The sequence below is a fragment of the Prosopis cineraria genome, unplaced genomic scaffold (genome assembly GCF_029017545.1).
Source record: "Prosopis cineraria cultivar Desert tree isolate PC_DT_omini unplaced genomic scaffold, ASM2901754v1 PC11, whole genome shotgun sequence".
Lineage (NCBI taxonomy): Eukaryota > Viridiplantae > Streptophyta > Magnoliopsida > Fabales > Fabaceae > Prosopis > Prosopis cineraria.
In genome coordinates this window covers 13118991-13135644 of record NW_026555342.1, presented here as the reverse complement: position 1 = coordinate 13135644, position 16654 = coordinate 13118991, and the positions used below count along the sequence as shown (strand labels likewise).

At 33.2% G+C, this 16654-nt stretch overlaps 2 protein-coding genes and 2 pseudogenes across 5 annotated transcripts; all 4 read right to left on the bottom strand.

Moving 5' to 3' along the window:
* Positions 1–710: 710 nt before the first annotated feature.
* On the bottom strand, positions 711–1690 carry LOC129285263 (uncharacterized). 2 transcript variants are annotated; one of them, XR_008587138.1, is made up of 3 exons: positions 1542–1690; positions 1198–1362; positions 711–1102 (listed from the first exon to the last, which is right to left on the bottom strand). XR_008587138.1 is itself a non-coding variant. In XM_054920857.1 (2 exons), exons 1-2 carry the CDS (start codon positions 1374–1376, stop codon positions 823–825), a joined length of 459 nt encoding a protein of 152 aa, XP_054776832.1. In that variant the 5' UTR covers positions 1377–1416; the 3' UTR covers positions 711–822. The 2 variants fall into 2 exon arrangements, 1 of the variants encoding a protein (XP_054776832.1); XM_054920857.1 differs by lacking the exon at positions 1542–1690 and having other exon boundaries at positions 1198–1416.
* A 1039-nt stretch (positions 1691–2729) lies between these two features.
* On the bottom strand, positions 2730–9950 carry LOC129285139 (protein NAR1). 3 transcript variants are annotated; one of them, XR_008587092.1, is made up of 12 exons: positions 9621–9950; positions 9331–9401; positions 6617–6770; positions 6311–6497; positions 5650–5776; positions 5266–5443; positions 5125–5174; positions 4868–5039; positions 4424–4550; positions 4217–4308; positions 3554–3804; positions 2730–3145 (listed from the first exon to the last, which is right to left on the bottom strand). XR_008587092.1 is itself a non-coding variant. In XM_054920700.1 (11 exons), exons 1-11 carry the CDS (start codon positions 9744–9746, stop codon positions 3655–3657), a joined length of 1434 nt encoding a protein of 477 aa, XP_054776675.1. In that variant the 5' UTR covers positions 9747–9950; the 3' UTR covers positions 2730–3654. The 3 variants fall into 3 exon arrangements, 1 of the variants encoding a protein (XP_054776675.1); XR_008587091.1 differs by having other exon boundaries at positions 3572–3804; positions 9621–9949; XM_054920700.1 differs by having other exon boundaries at positions 2730–3804.
* Positions 9951–10635: 685 nt separating this feature from the next.
* On the bottom strand, positions 10636–11588 carry LOC129286126 (transcription factor MYC2-like; annotated as a pseudogene).
* Positions 11589–14257: 2669 nt separating this feature from the next.
* Positions 14258–15542, bottom strand: LOC129286125 (CASP-like protein 2B1; annotated as a pseudogene).
* Positions 15543–16654: the final 1112 nt, after the last annotated feature.

Sequence of the window (16654 nt, the reverse complement as noted above, 5' to 3'; positions counted from 1 at the left end):
TGCATGTCTCTTGAAGTGATGATAATTCTACTTCCTTTTTCAAACCAATTATACACTTCAGTTAAATCCCCATCTATTATTGAATTGTCCACATCATCAAGCATAAGGAAAAAAAAAAAAATTGCGTTGAAGCCGACTTTTTACAAAAGGGGATTTTATGTCACAGATGTTAATATCCTCATCTTTTAATTAATAATTTTTCAAGGCAATTTTTCCGTAACTTATCCAATCTAATTCTTGCTAATTGACCTTTCATATTTTTAATAAAGGAAAAAGCATCGAATTAAGCTTTCAGCCTTTCAACTATGGCTTTAGCAAGTGTGGTTGTACCCGCACCGCCCATACGTCATATTCTAACAATGGGGGCCTCACTTAGAAGTTTCTCGATATTGTCAATATGATGAGCAATAGCAAGAAGTCCTTCAAGATGAGATGATGACTCATAGTTCAACTTGATCATGATGTCTTCCACAATCTCTTCAACAAGTTTGGATTCAGGTCCAACATAAATGTTAGTCAAAAAAAGGCATATTTACCAGGTAGAAAGTGAAAAATTAGAACAATTATAGCAATATAGCAGAATCCTAAATAAAAGGAAATATTTATGAAGATGCTTGATACTATTGGAATCCCACCCAGATAAACTTGTTGATTTTATTAAAGCATTAAGCAATCTAGTTGTGTTCAAACCTCTTCTTAATCTTAGCAAATCCATCTCCAAAACTCCCACTTTGTTTCCGAATATTTGATGGATCTACGTTGTAGAAAATAGGGAGGAAATTCCTTTCATATTTATCCTTGCATTTCAAAACGTGAACAAGCTCATCCATATAGCATGTCGAAGAAGCATAATCCTTGGAGAAAAAAATGATAGATATTATTGATTGCTCTATTGTTCTCAAAAGAACTGGTGCGATTTGTTCTCCTTTTCCAAGTTTGTGGTCCATAAAAGTATGAATGTTTGCATTGCGAAGTTCTTTGTACTTTGTAGAGATAACTCACAAAATTGTGGCTAGTGTCTTCCCCATGAAAGCTAAGGAATACATCGTACTCAGTAGTACAAGAAGAAACCTTAGAAGTTGAAACAACATGATCTTTAGAACTGCAAATAGAAACAAGTGTCAAGAAATAATGGGTTATAGTAGCAGCAAATCGAACAAGAAGCTAGAGTGAGATTATTTAGGAGCAGCAAGCTACCTATCATCAACAGAAGCAAGTTGGCTATGACAAGGTGAAGGAGAGATGAATCTGATGGCTCTGGAAATTGATATGGCCAATAAGATTATCAATAAAGCTCCTCTGAGCATTAAAGCAATGGCAGCATCCATGTGATAGCTTCCAGGAGATAATATGCTTTGGCTTCTGATTAATTCCATAGAAAGAGAAAACAAAACTTGGTGTTACAGGTAAAAATTAAAATTGGTATAGGCATTACGCATGCCAATGGTTAACTCTCGTTAATGGATCGATTAGATGGATGAAGCAAGTGGGACGAGAAAAGACAAGAATTAAGGGATAGGAATAACATGGTAGAAGCTCACAAGGTATCAAAAATGGCAGCTTCGAGACTTGCAAGACTTCGTCTTCAATTCAAACAAGTTCTTCAGATTCAGAGATTAACAAATGCCTCTCACACATCTTTGCTCGTCAGTCTCATCTCCTCTTTAATTTATTCCAAAACCTTTATTCTCTTTCAGACGACGCAATGACTTCCTAAGTAATTCTCTTTTAGAAAGTGGGACTCTAGAGTGAAAGATGAAAAGAGCAGCTGAATTATAGGGACTTAACAGTACAGAAAAGGAAATGAAAACCTTTTCTTTTACAAGGACGTTTCCAGACATGATCTGATAGATTTAGCGTTCTTGACACGCACCACACCATAATAATAAAGAAAAGGTCCGATGACCAAAATATTTAAAATAAAAAAAATCAGTAAGGAATTAAGAATTAACTAATAAATTCAATGTAATTTTGAGGATCATACGACATATAGTAAATATAGTTATCGGATCTCGTGTTTACATAACTACATGTTTCATTACAAGATCTACGAGTGAAAGAAGGGTAAAACGAGCCATGTAATGATACTGTCAAATCAGCTTACACTTCTTCACAAGCACTTGAGTGGAATGATACTGATAGTGTATGGTCTAAAGTCTGGAAACTTCCAATGGCTCAAAGGGTAAGAGCTTTTGCATGGCTCATCCTAAAAGGGAAACTTCGTACAAATGTGAGATTTAAAAGGAAATGGCTCATGATCAAAGATGTTCGATTTGCAATGCCACGGTCGAGAACGTTAATCATGTTTTCAAGGAATGCTCTTTTGCAGCACCAGTTTGGAAGAAAATACTGCCCACTGATATGTGTATGGACTTCTATGGATGCGGTATTAGTTCTTGATTCACCAAATGCCTTCACAATCCTCGGTTAGAAGTCTCCTGAGAGATAGGCATAAGCATCACCTGCTGGAAGCTGTGGGACATCAAGAATAGAAGACTCTTTACTGAGGAAGTCTTCATTCTTGACACTGTTCTGTCCCAACTCAGAGCAATAGTCAATCATACTTCTACATCCTTCTCCACTTTTAGAACTTTGATGTAATGTTTGTGTTTTTTCGGCCTTTTGTTCGGTGTATTGGTTGAACAGTTCCCTTTCGAGTTAATGATATTTCCCATTTCACGCCAAAAACAAAAAAGAATAAAATCTATTGCTTTAAGGGACACATTAAATGTACAAATTTGAGAATGAATCATACACAAGAAAATTCAAACTGGCCAAAAACCACATGAATAATCTCTCTCTAGCAACTCGTAATTCCATAATTATCGCGAGAGCGTTAAAGCCTGAATCATATTCATTTACATACTTGAATCATCCATGTACACTCTGTTTAGCTTTTATTGCTGAAAATGACCTGTAGCTATAACAGGTTTAAAAAGGGGGTATTTGGATTGAGAAAAAATTGACTTGGAGGAATAGATTGTTTAGATATAATTCAACACTATCCCTTCTTTCTTCAATCCATGCAAAAACTTGACAGTCTCTTGGCGATGTTGCTGGTGGATGTTTGAATCATCCTTATCCTTCACTTTGCTCGACCTCTCGTACCTGTTTAGTTTTTGGTTTCTACTTCTGCTGTATCTGCCTGAGACGGCGAAAATAAGAAAGACATCATCCTCTTAGACATCAAAATCTTGTTCCATCATAGGCAAAACCCAGAAATGGCGAGTTTGAGAAAAGTTGCACGAAAATTAGAAAGAGAAAAAAAAAATCTCATTCTAACAATGCCACTAATCGCCTTCAGACCACCAAATTAGTGCATGATCACTTTCTACACCAGAGTTAAGAACTCGAGGATAGCAATTTTCAGAAGGGGTTGGAGTCTCATCCCTATTGAACAAGTAAACAACTAAACCAAAAATCTAGAATGTATCATCTAGAGATTCTTTAATATATACTTTAGTAACATTCAGATAAAATGTTCAAAACGATAGATTGTATGACTCTACAGATGCAAACATTGAAGGGAAAAGGGATTGAAGGAAACTACTACCTGATACTGGAATATTACCTTGAGAATAACGAACACAAAAACTTTCAACTCCATACCAGAAAGGGAATGAAGGTCACGAACATCTTCTAAACTGAATCTTCTCACCATTTCAACTGAGAAGTAATGCTTTTCTCAACAGGGTGATATTCTGTGTGCATGTGTTTCCTAGCTTTTTCAGACCCAGGCTGCTCAAGCCACTTGTTATATAAACTTTTCACAATAGGATTATCAAAGGGATCTGCCACCAAAACCTAGCAAATGGCCAAATAATAATTTAAAATCTTCCACAGAAATACATTTATATTATCAACTACAAGACTTTTAATACCTGAAGTTTCCTTCTATAAGAATGATAATTGATACAACAACAACAATAACAACAACAAGCCTTATCCCACTAAGTGGGATCGGCTACATCGATTATATGATACTAATGTGCTTTAATAAGAATGATAATTGATAAAATTAAAAAAAAAAAACAGAACAAAAATTCCAGAAGGTTAAGAATGACAAATGTAACAAGAATCTGAACCATTAATATACATGCTCAGATGCAGATGCAGACAGCACACACAAATACACCTGTGCGGGCACATGCGCGCGCATATCTACCAAGCAAAATGAGTGCAACCATGAAATACTGGCTGGTCAGATTAAACTTACATTTTCCATGTATGCTATTTCCAATAACTGACTCAATTCTTTTGGAGATTGTCCTGGCTTTGGTTTGATTTGACCTCCACCATTCAAGCAACCTGGTTCAATTCATTATAGCATATAGTCAATACATTTTCAATTTACTGGCCTCACTGAAAGCAACAGCACATCAGTTGAAGAAAATGGAATTTCTAGTAAAAGAGGGACCACGACCTGATGGGCATGCCATGATCTCCAGGAAATGGTAATCACATTTCCCACTTTTAACTTTTCTAACAATATTTTGCAAGTTTCTAAAACCATAACATAGAGCAAATTTCAACACTGTTCTCCCCTCCACCTGCATAGACAATAAGACATAATACTTTATTAATATATTGAACCAGAGAAATAAACTGTAGCTTAAAAAAAAAACCTGTAGAGACTGTTTAACAACTGTGACATCAAGAACACTGTGGCTAAGGTACAGGATAATATCAGGTTACCAAAGCAAAACTGTGTCAAGGATAACTAATGGATGCTGAAAATACTTGAATATTTTTTCCTGGATAATTATTTGGCACTTCCATAACCAAACATTTCTAGATGTTGGGCTCAAACCACCACCTTACAAGAAGCAAGACACATATATTTATGAATAAGTTTACAAGAACATGCCTCCAGAGTAACTTCCTGGAAATCTGAATTCCTAATATTTTTGAAGTTCAGAGGGCCATCAATTTGTCTTCCAAATAATGTTTTTGCTGCATATCGGAAAATATTTTCTGCATAACCTCCAGAGCTTCCACAGACCCCATAAAGGTATCCATCATCATTAATATTTGTCAGCCTGCAAGAAGCAGCATGTATATAAACACCAATTTTTACAATTGACAAATACAGAAAATTAACTAACTAAAACATATGGTTCATACAGTCTATCCAATGAGGACTCTTCCAAACTTCTGAAATCAACTTCTTTTAACTGAAAGATTGGATCACTAAAGGTATTAATACTAGATAAGAAGAGCTAAAAGGGAAAAACATAATAGAATAAGAACATAGAAACTTCTAACCTGAATCAATTCCAAAACCTCTCCAGTTGTCAATACCGAATCTACCTCTGGAATTCTATTAAATTCACTCCAGTCCCCCTTTCCATGGGACTCCAAGTCAAAAACAAAGTCATCCCTAGCAGCCTCCAGCTTTTTATCATAACAAGGCATCACAGTAACATGGCAAACTTCCTCGGCTCTGCCAGACAATTAACCAAAAATATTATGAAGCAGATAATTTTTTTAAAAAAAGTATTCGCCTAACATTTCGAGCATACAAAAGAAGCATTGATCAAAGATATGGTGGATTTCCAAAACTTAACAGTAGATGAACAAAATATTCCAATAATATTGTAACTCAAACCCACAGGGACAGCAAATTTATAATTTAAATGGACAGCCTACCTAAATCCCATACCCTGGCACACATGGTGCTTTATGATAGCTCCAACTGTTTGCTGAGGACTCTTAACTGAAGAAATGTAAGGTAGAACAAAGGATCCAAGTTGCTTTTCAGCATAGCATATCCAACCTATAAAAAGATGACTCTGTTAATTAAAACTGGTCAGCAATTTCTTCACCCTAATTCTTGACCCCTTGCCCTAATCTATCCTACACATTGCAAGGCTAATTTAAGCTCCCTCAACCCCCCCTTCCTCCCTCTCTCTGTGCGTATGTGATACTCCAAAACACTAACAACTGAATAGATAAATCATGTGTCTTTGAGGAACTCAGTAGTCCATACCACACCATGAAACCACAATTGAGTTTCCTATTGGATTATGAAAATTTTAAAATTATCATAACATTTCCTGAACACTTTTCTAACATGTTCGAACACATGATGAATATATCTTAAGCACATTACATGTATTTGTTAATATTTAGAAACATTTCTCCAACTTTTTATACACATGACAAGGTCTTGAAATTACATGAATGTTTCCCATAATATGGATTTTGCTATGTCGTCATGAATGTTGAATGTTGTGTCAAGCACCTAAATGTGTACCTCATAGAAGCAATATGTCTGACATTTTCCACATATTGATATATAAATATATACCTGGGCATGCTGATGCAATCATTGGTAGGCCCAACTTAGAACTTTCATCGTCAACCAATTGGTTCTGTTTATACCTTGAGATAAACTCATCACAAGATTCAACAAGCGTTAGGTCTCTACTGCAACTTGTATCGAAAATTGCCTTCACTCCCAAGGATTTAAAAAATCTTGTCAGCTTTTTGAAAACCTGAAACATCAAAACTTTCACTTGTAAGCTAATGGGGAAAGAGAAGAAGAATGATGGATTTCAGTTAAATATATTCCAAATTTAATAATGATAACAAAAGGCAATATCCTATAAGTCACCTGAAGTGGAGAAATGCCAAAATGAACAGCCAGTGAGGCCCTGGACTGGGGAGAGAGAGACACGATCACAGCCTTTCCTTTATTAATATTGGATAGAAACTCATCCAAACTCTGTTTTTCCAACATCACTGTCTCCGCCGAAGTGACGCACCCACTGCATTGTCAAAAAATTTATCAAACTTCCTGTTAGAACCTGTACTATAAAACAATTACCAAGCTTTAAGAAAGCTTCCTTTATGTCAATCTTATCAGACTTTTGCAACTTGAAATGAAGAACAACAACAACAACAACAACAAGCCTTTATCCCACTAGGTGGGGTCGGCTACATGGATTGCAAGACGCCATTGTGCTCTATCATTTATTAAGCTTTTAGAAATATTATTAATTAAGAGATCACGTTCAACAACTTCCAAGAGTGTTCTCTTAGGCCTTACTCTACCTCTTTTAATCGGACTCAAAGTTATATGTTCCACTCTTCTCACTGGTGCCTCCCTTGGTCTTCTTTGTACATGCCCAAACCATCTCAACCGATTTTCTACCATTTTTTCCTCAATAGGTGCCACCCTCACTTTTTCACGTATGTGCTCATTTCGAATTTTATCTTTACGTGTATGTCCGCACATCTATCGTAACATTCTCATCTCTGCTACTCCAACTTTATGCTCTTGCTGTCCTGTTAGAGCCCAGCATTCACTACTATATAACATTGCCGGTCTGATAGCAGTACGATAAAACTTTCCTTTAAGTTTATTAGGCACCTTACGGTCACAAATAACTCCTTTAGCTTTTCTCCAATTAAACCACCCAGCTTGAATTCTATATGAAATATCTCCACTGATTTCGCCATCATTTTGAATAATGGCTCCCAAATATCTAAACTTTTCCACTTGAGGTATGATTTGATCTCTCAATTTCACTTCCAAATTATTTTCGAATAGTCTTTTACCAAATTTACAATATAAATATTCCGTCTTACTTCTACTCAGACGAAAACCTTTCGACTCCAATGTCCTCCTCCATAACTCAAGTTTGCAATTAACCTCTTCTCTTGTCTCTGCTATAAGAACTATATCATCCGCAAAGAGCATACATTTCGAGATTTCCTCTTGAATATGTTCCGTCAAAACATTTAAAATCAAATTGAACAAATAAGAACTCAGAGATGATCCCTGATGTAGTCCAATCTCTATAGGAAAATCCTTTGTTTGTCCACAAGGCGTTCTTATACTATCAATTTTGATTCCTATTACCCAATAGAGATCTTAATACTATCAATTTTATAAGGATTCAAACATAAGACTTTGATTTGAAAACCAAAAAGTATTTGACTAAAATCCCTCCCCCATAACAGGATATTTATAAGGGAAAATATCATTAAAGGACGACTAAGAATATTTAATATCAATGAAGAACCTAAAGATTTTGAAATATCACTGCAGAACCAAGGCACTAATTTGAAAATAATTTTAGCTAGGAAAAGACTATAATACTCCTACCTTTCTTTTTTAATTGACAAGAAGTTATTCATTAATTAACAAGTACTTATTCACATTTAACAAGAAACCATTCGCTTATTGACAAGTTCAATAACATAAAAGAGCTTGGTCATGGGAAAGGACATGTGCAGATCATATTTTAACAAGAAACCATTCATTAATTAATAAGCATCCATTAGTATTTAACAAGAAATCATTCACTAATTGACAAGTTTAAGAATTTGAAAGAACTTGATTGTGGGAAGAGACAAGTGTAAATCATGTGTCAACAAGTAACTATTCATTAATTAAAAAGTACCCATTCATATTTAACAAGAAGTCATTCACTAATTGACAAATTTAAGAATATGAAAGAATTTGGTTGTTGGAAGGAACAAATGTAAATCATATTTCAACAAGTAGCCATTTGTTAATTAACAAGCAACCATTCGCATTTAACAAGAAACCATTTGCTAGTTGATAAGTTTTAGAAAAGGAAAAAAAAAAAGTAGGAGTATCATAGTCTTTTCCCATCAAAAAAAATTTTCAAATCAATCCTATGGTCATGTAATGATATTTCAGAATCTTTTTGTTCTTGTTTGATGTTAATTTGTCTCAATGGTCCTTGAATGATATTTTCCCTACTTATAATTAGCTCTCATAGAATTGTCTAATCAATTTATCCTTGCATATCAGGTATTTCTCAATTTGATCCCTCACAAATAATAATCTCGTATCAATATACCATCTATGAAACTTATAGTCGATCTCCTCTCAATCTATATAATAATACTGACGAAGTTGACCATAAAAAGTATGCAATGTGTCATTACATTGTTAATTTCATTTATATTTATGAGACCAAATCAAGAAATACCAATACGTGGAAAACCAAATTTACTTAACAATTATATGATGGCAAAATTGACAACTGCTCTTTCTCTGCAGGACTAAATTGACAAGATAATTTTATCATGAATCAATTTAAGAAGCATCCCATTTGTAAGGAATGCACAACCATCGCCCACGGGATTAAGCACAGGCAAAAGGACACATCACAGTTGACACAAGAAATTAGCATTCAACGACCCAACAAGGCAACAACTTCGTTCATTGGAAAAATTCCAATAAAATAAAACCTATGGAAAAACCATTAAATAGCTCATGGATGGATTCGAATTCAAATTACACATCTTACAGAAACTCATATGAAGCAGAGAAAGAGCATTATGACTCACCTGCATGCTAAGCAGTCCTTGAGAGAAATCTTAACAGGTTCTGGCAGTGATTGCTTTTTGGCGGTCGAAACCTTCAGTGATGTTTACACGGAACAAGTCAAATTAACAATTTTGAATAACATACTGTAAATGCAAAAGAAAAATTACATACCATCACACATGGATAGCATATTCTTTTCATAGCTTTGGGGGATAAAAAAAATGACATCTATTTCATAAGCAAGCCTAGCGAAATGGCCAGCATAACTTCATCTCGTTTTCAATGAAACATTGAAATCAAAACCAAATACCTCGGCTTTGTCGGCCCTCGTAGTGTTAGACTTTAACCCCTTGAGAGAGACTATGCATGCCTGAGATGGCGCTATGAAATCATTTAGATCTCCAATCCGAAGAGCCGGCGAGAATTTTTGTGACATCTCCCACTCTTTCCCTTGTCGTCCAATCAACAATCAATTCAATTCAGCGACTAGTACCGAAGCCAGACTAGAAGTAGAAATAACTGAGAAATTAGGGTTTTAGGGGGAATTAGGACAACCTCCCGGAGGTTTGGCGGGAGTAAAACAGGTGTCAGGTCAAAGACGGCTAGTGATGGTTTCCAGAAGCCGAGATGTAAGCCGGTTTTGTAAACTTCCTAGAGGAAGAATTTTGGAACAAAGGCTCAAATCCCTCACAATTATTCTATTTACTCTAAAATTCTATGAAATATATAAATTATTAATTATTTTAGTAAGATTTACTCCCTTCATTTTTATATTTAAAATATTTTTTAAAAATTTATTTTATTTTTAAATATAAAAGGGTGACAATAATATTTTAACTTATTAAATAATTTTATCATTATATTAAAAAATAAAATAAATTATTAATTATATTTTTTTCATCACTGATATTATTAGTTATGAAATTAAAAAATTATTATATTTATTATTGATATGCGGGATTTAAATAAAAATATTTTATATATAAAAATGATGAGAATATTTTCTTAAAGTTTACATTTAATATAATTATAGACACTCAAATGATGATAAATAAATATTAGAGAAAACATAAATTTAACAAGGACCTAAAAGATGAAAAATAAAAGTATAAAAATTTAAAATATTAAAAAAGTGTAGGACTTATAATAAAATATAAGCAAAATGTAAAAACTAAAGTTATATTTTTCCTAAATATTAATATATTAATAAAATTAATAATAAAAAATTATTATAAATAAATAATTTATGAAAAATTTACATGTTTTGATTAAATGTATAAGTTTTTTTAATTGAAAATAAATTTTCGTGCAATTACGAAAATGCCTTATCTTGATGTATTCGATGATGAAAGTGCCAAATGCGCCTGCATGTAGAATTGACTGCCCATCCTCATTGTTGCTTGTTGGATCATCAAATCATTCATCGCCGACACACCCGCGTGGTTCCCATCCAGGTCTAGCTCCTTCAATGCTGCCATCAACCATGCTGCTGGGTGGTTCTTCCTGCTGCACTGAATTCGAATCATCGCATCCCAACCGATAACTTTCACGTCGATATCAAAATCAATGATCTTGCCTGTATGGTGATTGGACGACTTCGGTTCTTTATCCGCTGGAGGTGGCGCAGAGCCCTTGTTTTGGGCTACCTCGAGCTCCTTCTTGACAGAATCCAATTGGTTCTGCAATTCATTCTTGTCTGATTCTAGTCTCTGAAGCTTCGGCTTGAGTCAGTGCATCACCCAGAAGGGATGCTTTATGCCTTTATCCATCTTTGAAATGTTTGGAACCACAGCACGAATCGCATAGAACCGTTGATTGAGCTTCTCTCTCATCTACCTTTCAGCTTCAACATGATTCAGAGTCTCCTCTCTGCCATTTTTCGGATTTTCGTCCTCTCTTCCGAGGTTTTCTCTCTGGTTCAACTGCTTCACTGTCTACCTCCTTAATCACTGAGGCTTCAAGATCGGAATGATCAGAATCACCGGTGATATTTTGACAATCATAATTATTTGTGGAAAATTCTATTATTTTTTACTCTAAGTCATGCCTGTCAATATTCTTAAGTTGAGAATACTGTATTTTGTTGTAGTGACCCCCGCCACTGGTCTTCATAGTTGAAGAGTGCAAGAAAGCATGAAGGTGACCTCCTCTTCTTCTCCTCAGCATTGAGTTCAGATTGACCTGAAAGGAAATTCCCATTTCCATCATAAGGGGGCAGAGTTTCAAGAAGGTGGCAGCGATGGCAGAGGTCCGAGAAACTTTGTTGGCGGTTGTACATGAGTTATTATAAAAAAAAAAAAAAAGATAAGAATATTTTCGTAATTACACAAAAACCTATTTACACTTGAGAAACTTAATGACTTAGTAGCAATTTATATATTTCATAAGATTTTAAGATAATTAAAACATTGTGAGGCACCTCTCAATTATTCTGTATTGGCCTTGGTTATATAAAATATAAATATAAATAAATCATGTTATATAATATAATATTATATTCTTTCTTGTTTTTTATATAATTATCTGATAAGAATGTATTCAAATATTGTTTTGTTTAATTAAATGTAGTTCTTTCAAATGCATTTTTTGTATTTACACAAACTCAAACTTGAGATCTTATATTTAAACAATGGCAAAGTTAAGATCTTATATCAGGAGTGCAATGTATTTTTTTTTAAATTAGAAACTTAAAAATAAGAACTTAAAACTTTAATTACATATTTTATAATTATCCTCTACTTGATTTTTTTTGTTTGTAATAAGTATATAAGAAATTTACAATCAATGTTATCGAAAAGTATTTGTTAGATATAGCCATGCTAAATTATTCTTTCAATGGTGCCACTCATTTTTCAGATCTTTGGAACAAAAAATAAAGGGGATTTTTCAACCATTAATCATTTAATTGTAATTGCAATATGTAAAATCATTTTGCCAACTTTAGAAAAAAAAACAAACTAGTAGATAAATATGTCTTTTAAATTAAATATTATTATGAATATCATTAATAGAAGTCTCAAATTGATTATGTCATTGAATTAGTTAAAATATATATCAAGAATGATCTAGATTTAAAAGGGGTGAAAAATCTTACAACTAAAGTGGCCAAAATGAGTTTGTATTCCTCTTTTGATTAATTTTACAAAATATGGACGGTTTAAATTCTCATCAAATGATGAGCATGGTGGTGCTCATTAAGTGATTAGCACCGAAACCGAATGCACGTTTAAGCAATATAGTCCTTTCACTATGACCAATGCATGGTCTCTTTTTTCTTATCATAATAAAGATTTTTAACTTTTCAGATGCATAAAAAAAAATTGACGGTTCACAAATGGCATCCTCCTAAATAGGATTTTGTTAGATTAGATGTGAATGGTTCTACCAAGAATGATGGCTTGCCACTAGTGACAATCAAGTTAGCAAAGATATTGGTAATTGGGTCTTTGGTTTCTGCTGCAACCTTGAAAAATAACCCCTTGTCCCCTGGCTTTAGCAATAGTTATGGGAATAGATAGAGGACTTGAACTCTGCTAGTCAAGAGTTTAAAGAACATTGAAGTTTGCTTTGATTGTAGGGAAGCAATCAACCTCCTATAACATCCATTTCATATTATTTATAATGTCTATAATGTAATTAATAAGGATTGGAGGTAGTCATTATTAACTTTGTTTGTAGAATGTAGTCTCTAATGCTCATTCTTTGACAAGGAAAGCTCACACTATTGAGAGCCCCTTTTGCATTGGATCATTCTTCACTTTGTTTATTTGGAGGAAAAGAATGATGACTGATTTAGCTCTCCCTCTAAAACTTTGACTTGTTTGTTTTATTCATTTATTAAATAAAAAAAATTATTGATGGTTACATCTACTTTTCTCATAATTCTTGAGGAATAGAATTAGGAATAAAAACATTACTGCTATTTTTTTTTTAAAATCCTCATAATCAAAATCAAAACCTAACATCCTAACAATGCAACGAAACAACCATGGTTTATAATTACCTTTTAATGTGTAAAGGAGTTTTGGGGTTTTAGAAAAAATTACTTAAGAGGTCTGATACATTACTTCTTTTGGTTCTTATTATAAGATATTTTTAAAAAGATTCCTTAATTCTAAATATAGGACAGATGGAGGATCATTTATTATTTTTTTTCAATTTTAACTCTATTGTAATTTAATTTTGATAGAGATAAAGTGTAAAAAAATTTTCACTTTAAAATATATTAAATGAGTTAACTGTCATTTTTTTGTTTCAATTATATATAGGGTATAAGAGAACATTTTAAGGCATCTTTCGTGCCCTACGGTTGTGTGAGTGCTAGCGCGCGTTGTTTGTTTTGTCTTTTTTATGTTTGGGATGTTTTGTCTTCCTTATCAACGTGGGGTTTAGGATCTCCCACCTCTCGGTAGAGGACCTAAGTATGCAAAAACTTTTTCCCACTCTGATTTTTTTCCTCACATGCAAATAATATCGTTTAAACCTATTCTCTCCCCTTCCTTCCAGAGAACAATCAAGAGTATGGATATCAAATTCATTGAATGCTACATCTATACCTCAAATGATGAATTCAGGTACACTTCCTTTTTATCCTCAAATTGCATGGGATTATGGAATCAGGACTTTAGTTCATGATGATATAGATTATGTGACTAGAAGTCTAAAACATTAATTTTATATACTTGGAATCATTAACCAAAACCTTGATCCTTTTTTGGCTATCTCCTTCTATTTTTGTTGTTTCAGAGAATAGAAGATAGAAACTGTATCTTCCTTCTATAAAACCGTACTATCACTAACCAAAATAAGGAGACCCATACTTTAATATATTATTGATATTAGCACAAATCTCCATTGATCTCCAAAACTAATTACCATCTTATCAATTTTGAAGAAACGTTAAGAGTTGGAAGAGCTAGAAAACTATATAGATCTATGATCAAATTCTTAACCTCTTAACCTGTATTTTTGGCCCTTGTTATGAGCACCATACAATCAAAATAAAGAGAAAATAGAAATACAAGAGAGGACCATCGTACTAATGCTAACCACTAAAGCACTAACTATCCCTTCTCTAACTTGCTTGCAAAACTTTCCAAAAATGTTGCACACTCTCATCTACTGTAACTCTGCTTGTCCCTCCCTCGTAAATGCTGCAGATTTAACTACAACCACCCTGGTTACCACCATCGCATATGCAATTATCTACATAAAAAATAACACTAATATAGTTAAAAAAACTCATAAATGTTGCAATAACTGCACAGAGGCCACAAATTTATTATAGCCAAAGGGCATTTATTATCACAATTCTAGGATGGCGTTGACTTTTTGTCTTTTGTAACAGTGTCATAATTGGTTTATTCCCCTAGAAACACAATCAAATGTTGCATTGGAAGTTAATTAGACTCCACTCTTATGATGGGTTTCCCTTAATAGTTTGAAATGGATCTCTAACTCATTCTTGGTCAAGGCATTATCAAGTTAATAGGCTGTACTTAAATGCGGTGTTATAGACAATGGGTTGGAATTTGAGATGTGAACCTCAGGTAAATTCATGGTATCAATGTAGTGTAAAAAATACATAGGTCTAGTCTCACTAACGGGGTTAAATCTAATAGAATAAGCTATTATTTCATAACATAAAAAATCAAGGTTTCAATCCCTATTAGAAGAGATATTTACATTTAATGGCTTGTGTGCCTCGAACATAAATACTTCCAATAGAAAGACAACTATGCACAGTAAAAGAAGATAGAGAGGTCTCATGGAATTACCTGATCATAAGAGAAAATGAGCCAAGTTAAGTGCTTCCTGAGGAGCACATTTCCTCTGATAATACTCATAACACAACACAATCCTTGGATAAAAGAGTAGACAGTAGCCAACACATTAGCCACCACTAAGAACTTGTAAAACAAAATTCAAAATCAGGATATACATATTTGAGACAGAAATAAGGAGAACAATATTGTATAATAGTGATGATGATCAAGAGCTTACATTAAGGACTTCACGTCTATGAATTCAGATTTCTTGTCAACAGAGAAGACTTGTTTGATCTGAGTGTCAATACCCATAAGAAGAGCTACAAGAATTCTCAGACACAAAATCATAAACCTCGTACCAACTCAGTGATTTTGATGCTCCTATCTAATTCTAATGTGTTTGTGCTATGAAACACTAGGATAGTCCCAGGACTTACACCACCACCTTCTTTCAGTTGCCTCATTTTTTGCCCTCCCAAAAATTATAAGAACGATGACAGAACCCAACTAGAAGAGAGAACTGTAAGTGATAGAATTGAACACCCACCACGAGCTCCATCTCTCACCCTTGTCTATACAGATAAGTTAAATTAAAATAATAATATTATGAACTGATGTTAAATCAATCATAAATGCAAATATAAATTTATAAAGAGTGAACAATTAGGGGACCAAAAATCTTGTAAAGAAATGTATATCCTGTATGTTTATATATTTATGTTAAATTAGTTTAATATATACCAATAATTTTTATATGTCTAGGTTACAATAATATATAAAGCTAAAGCTCATCTGGTGTGCTGTTTAATACTATCTCCATTTTTTATAATAAGGATATATCAACAACTTTATTTAGTTAAATTAAGAGATTCAGTTAAAATAATTTAATACTTTTAAAACAAAGAATATTTAAGGGAAGTTAATGCTTTAAATAATTGATTCTATATCAAGGATCACAAAGAAGAGTCTTACATAAGGAGTAGAGAAAGTATGATGTAAATCAGGGTTAAAGTATATTTTTACTTAAATATATTCTTGAAAGAGCTAGCTACCAGCATTTTCAAGAAAATTAAGAAACAATGTATTGCACTTAATTTTTTAACATTAGCATCACATTGTCCTTTTTTAATTAATTATTAATAATATATTAATATTTTTAATGCAGGTTATGAAACTATTTAACCCACCTTTGATTTAAATGTGCGATTTAAAATGAACTATATTTATTTCTCATAAATAATGTAAATCTTTTTGAAGATTTGATGTGTGTTGATAATAATGAACAACAATAATGAGCCTTATTTTAATATGTGAGGTCCATTACATGAATTGCAATTCTGAAATATAATTATTGTCTTCTATCAACAACTAAATTTTTGAAAATATTGATAAGAAATATGTTAGTTTCATTTTATTTAGTTTTTTTATCACATATTAAGTGGTCTGCATATGAAGATTTATATCTATGGAGACTAGATTACTAGATGTTAGTGGACATAATATTTTTTGAATTACTTTTCCAATGTTGGTACGGTATATGATGTTTCCCTTTAAGCTAACTATATGATATATATGT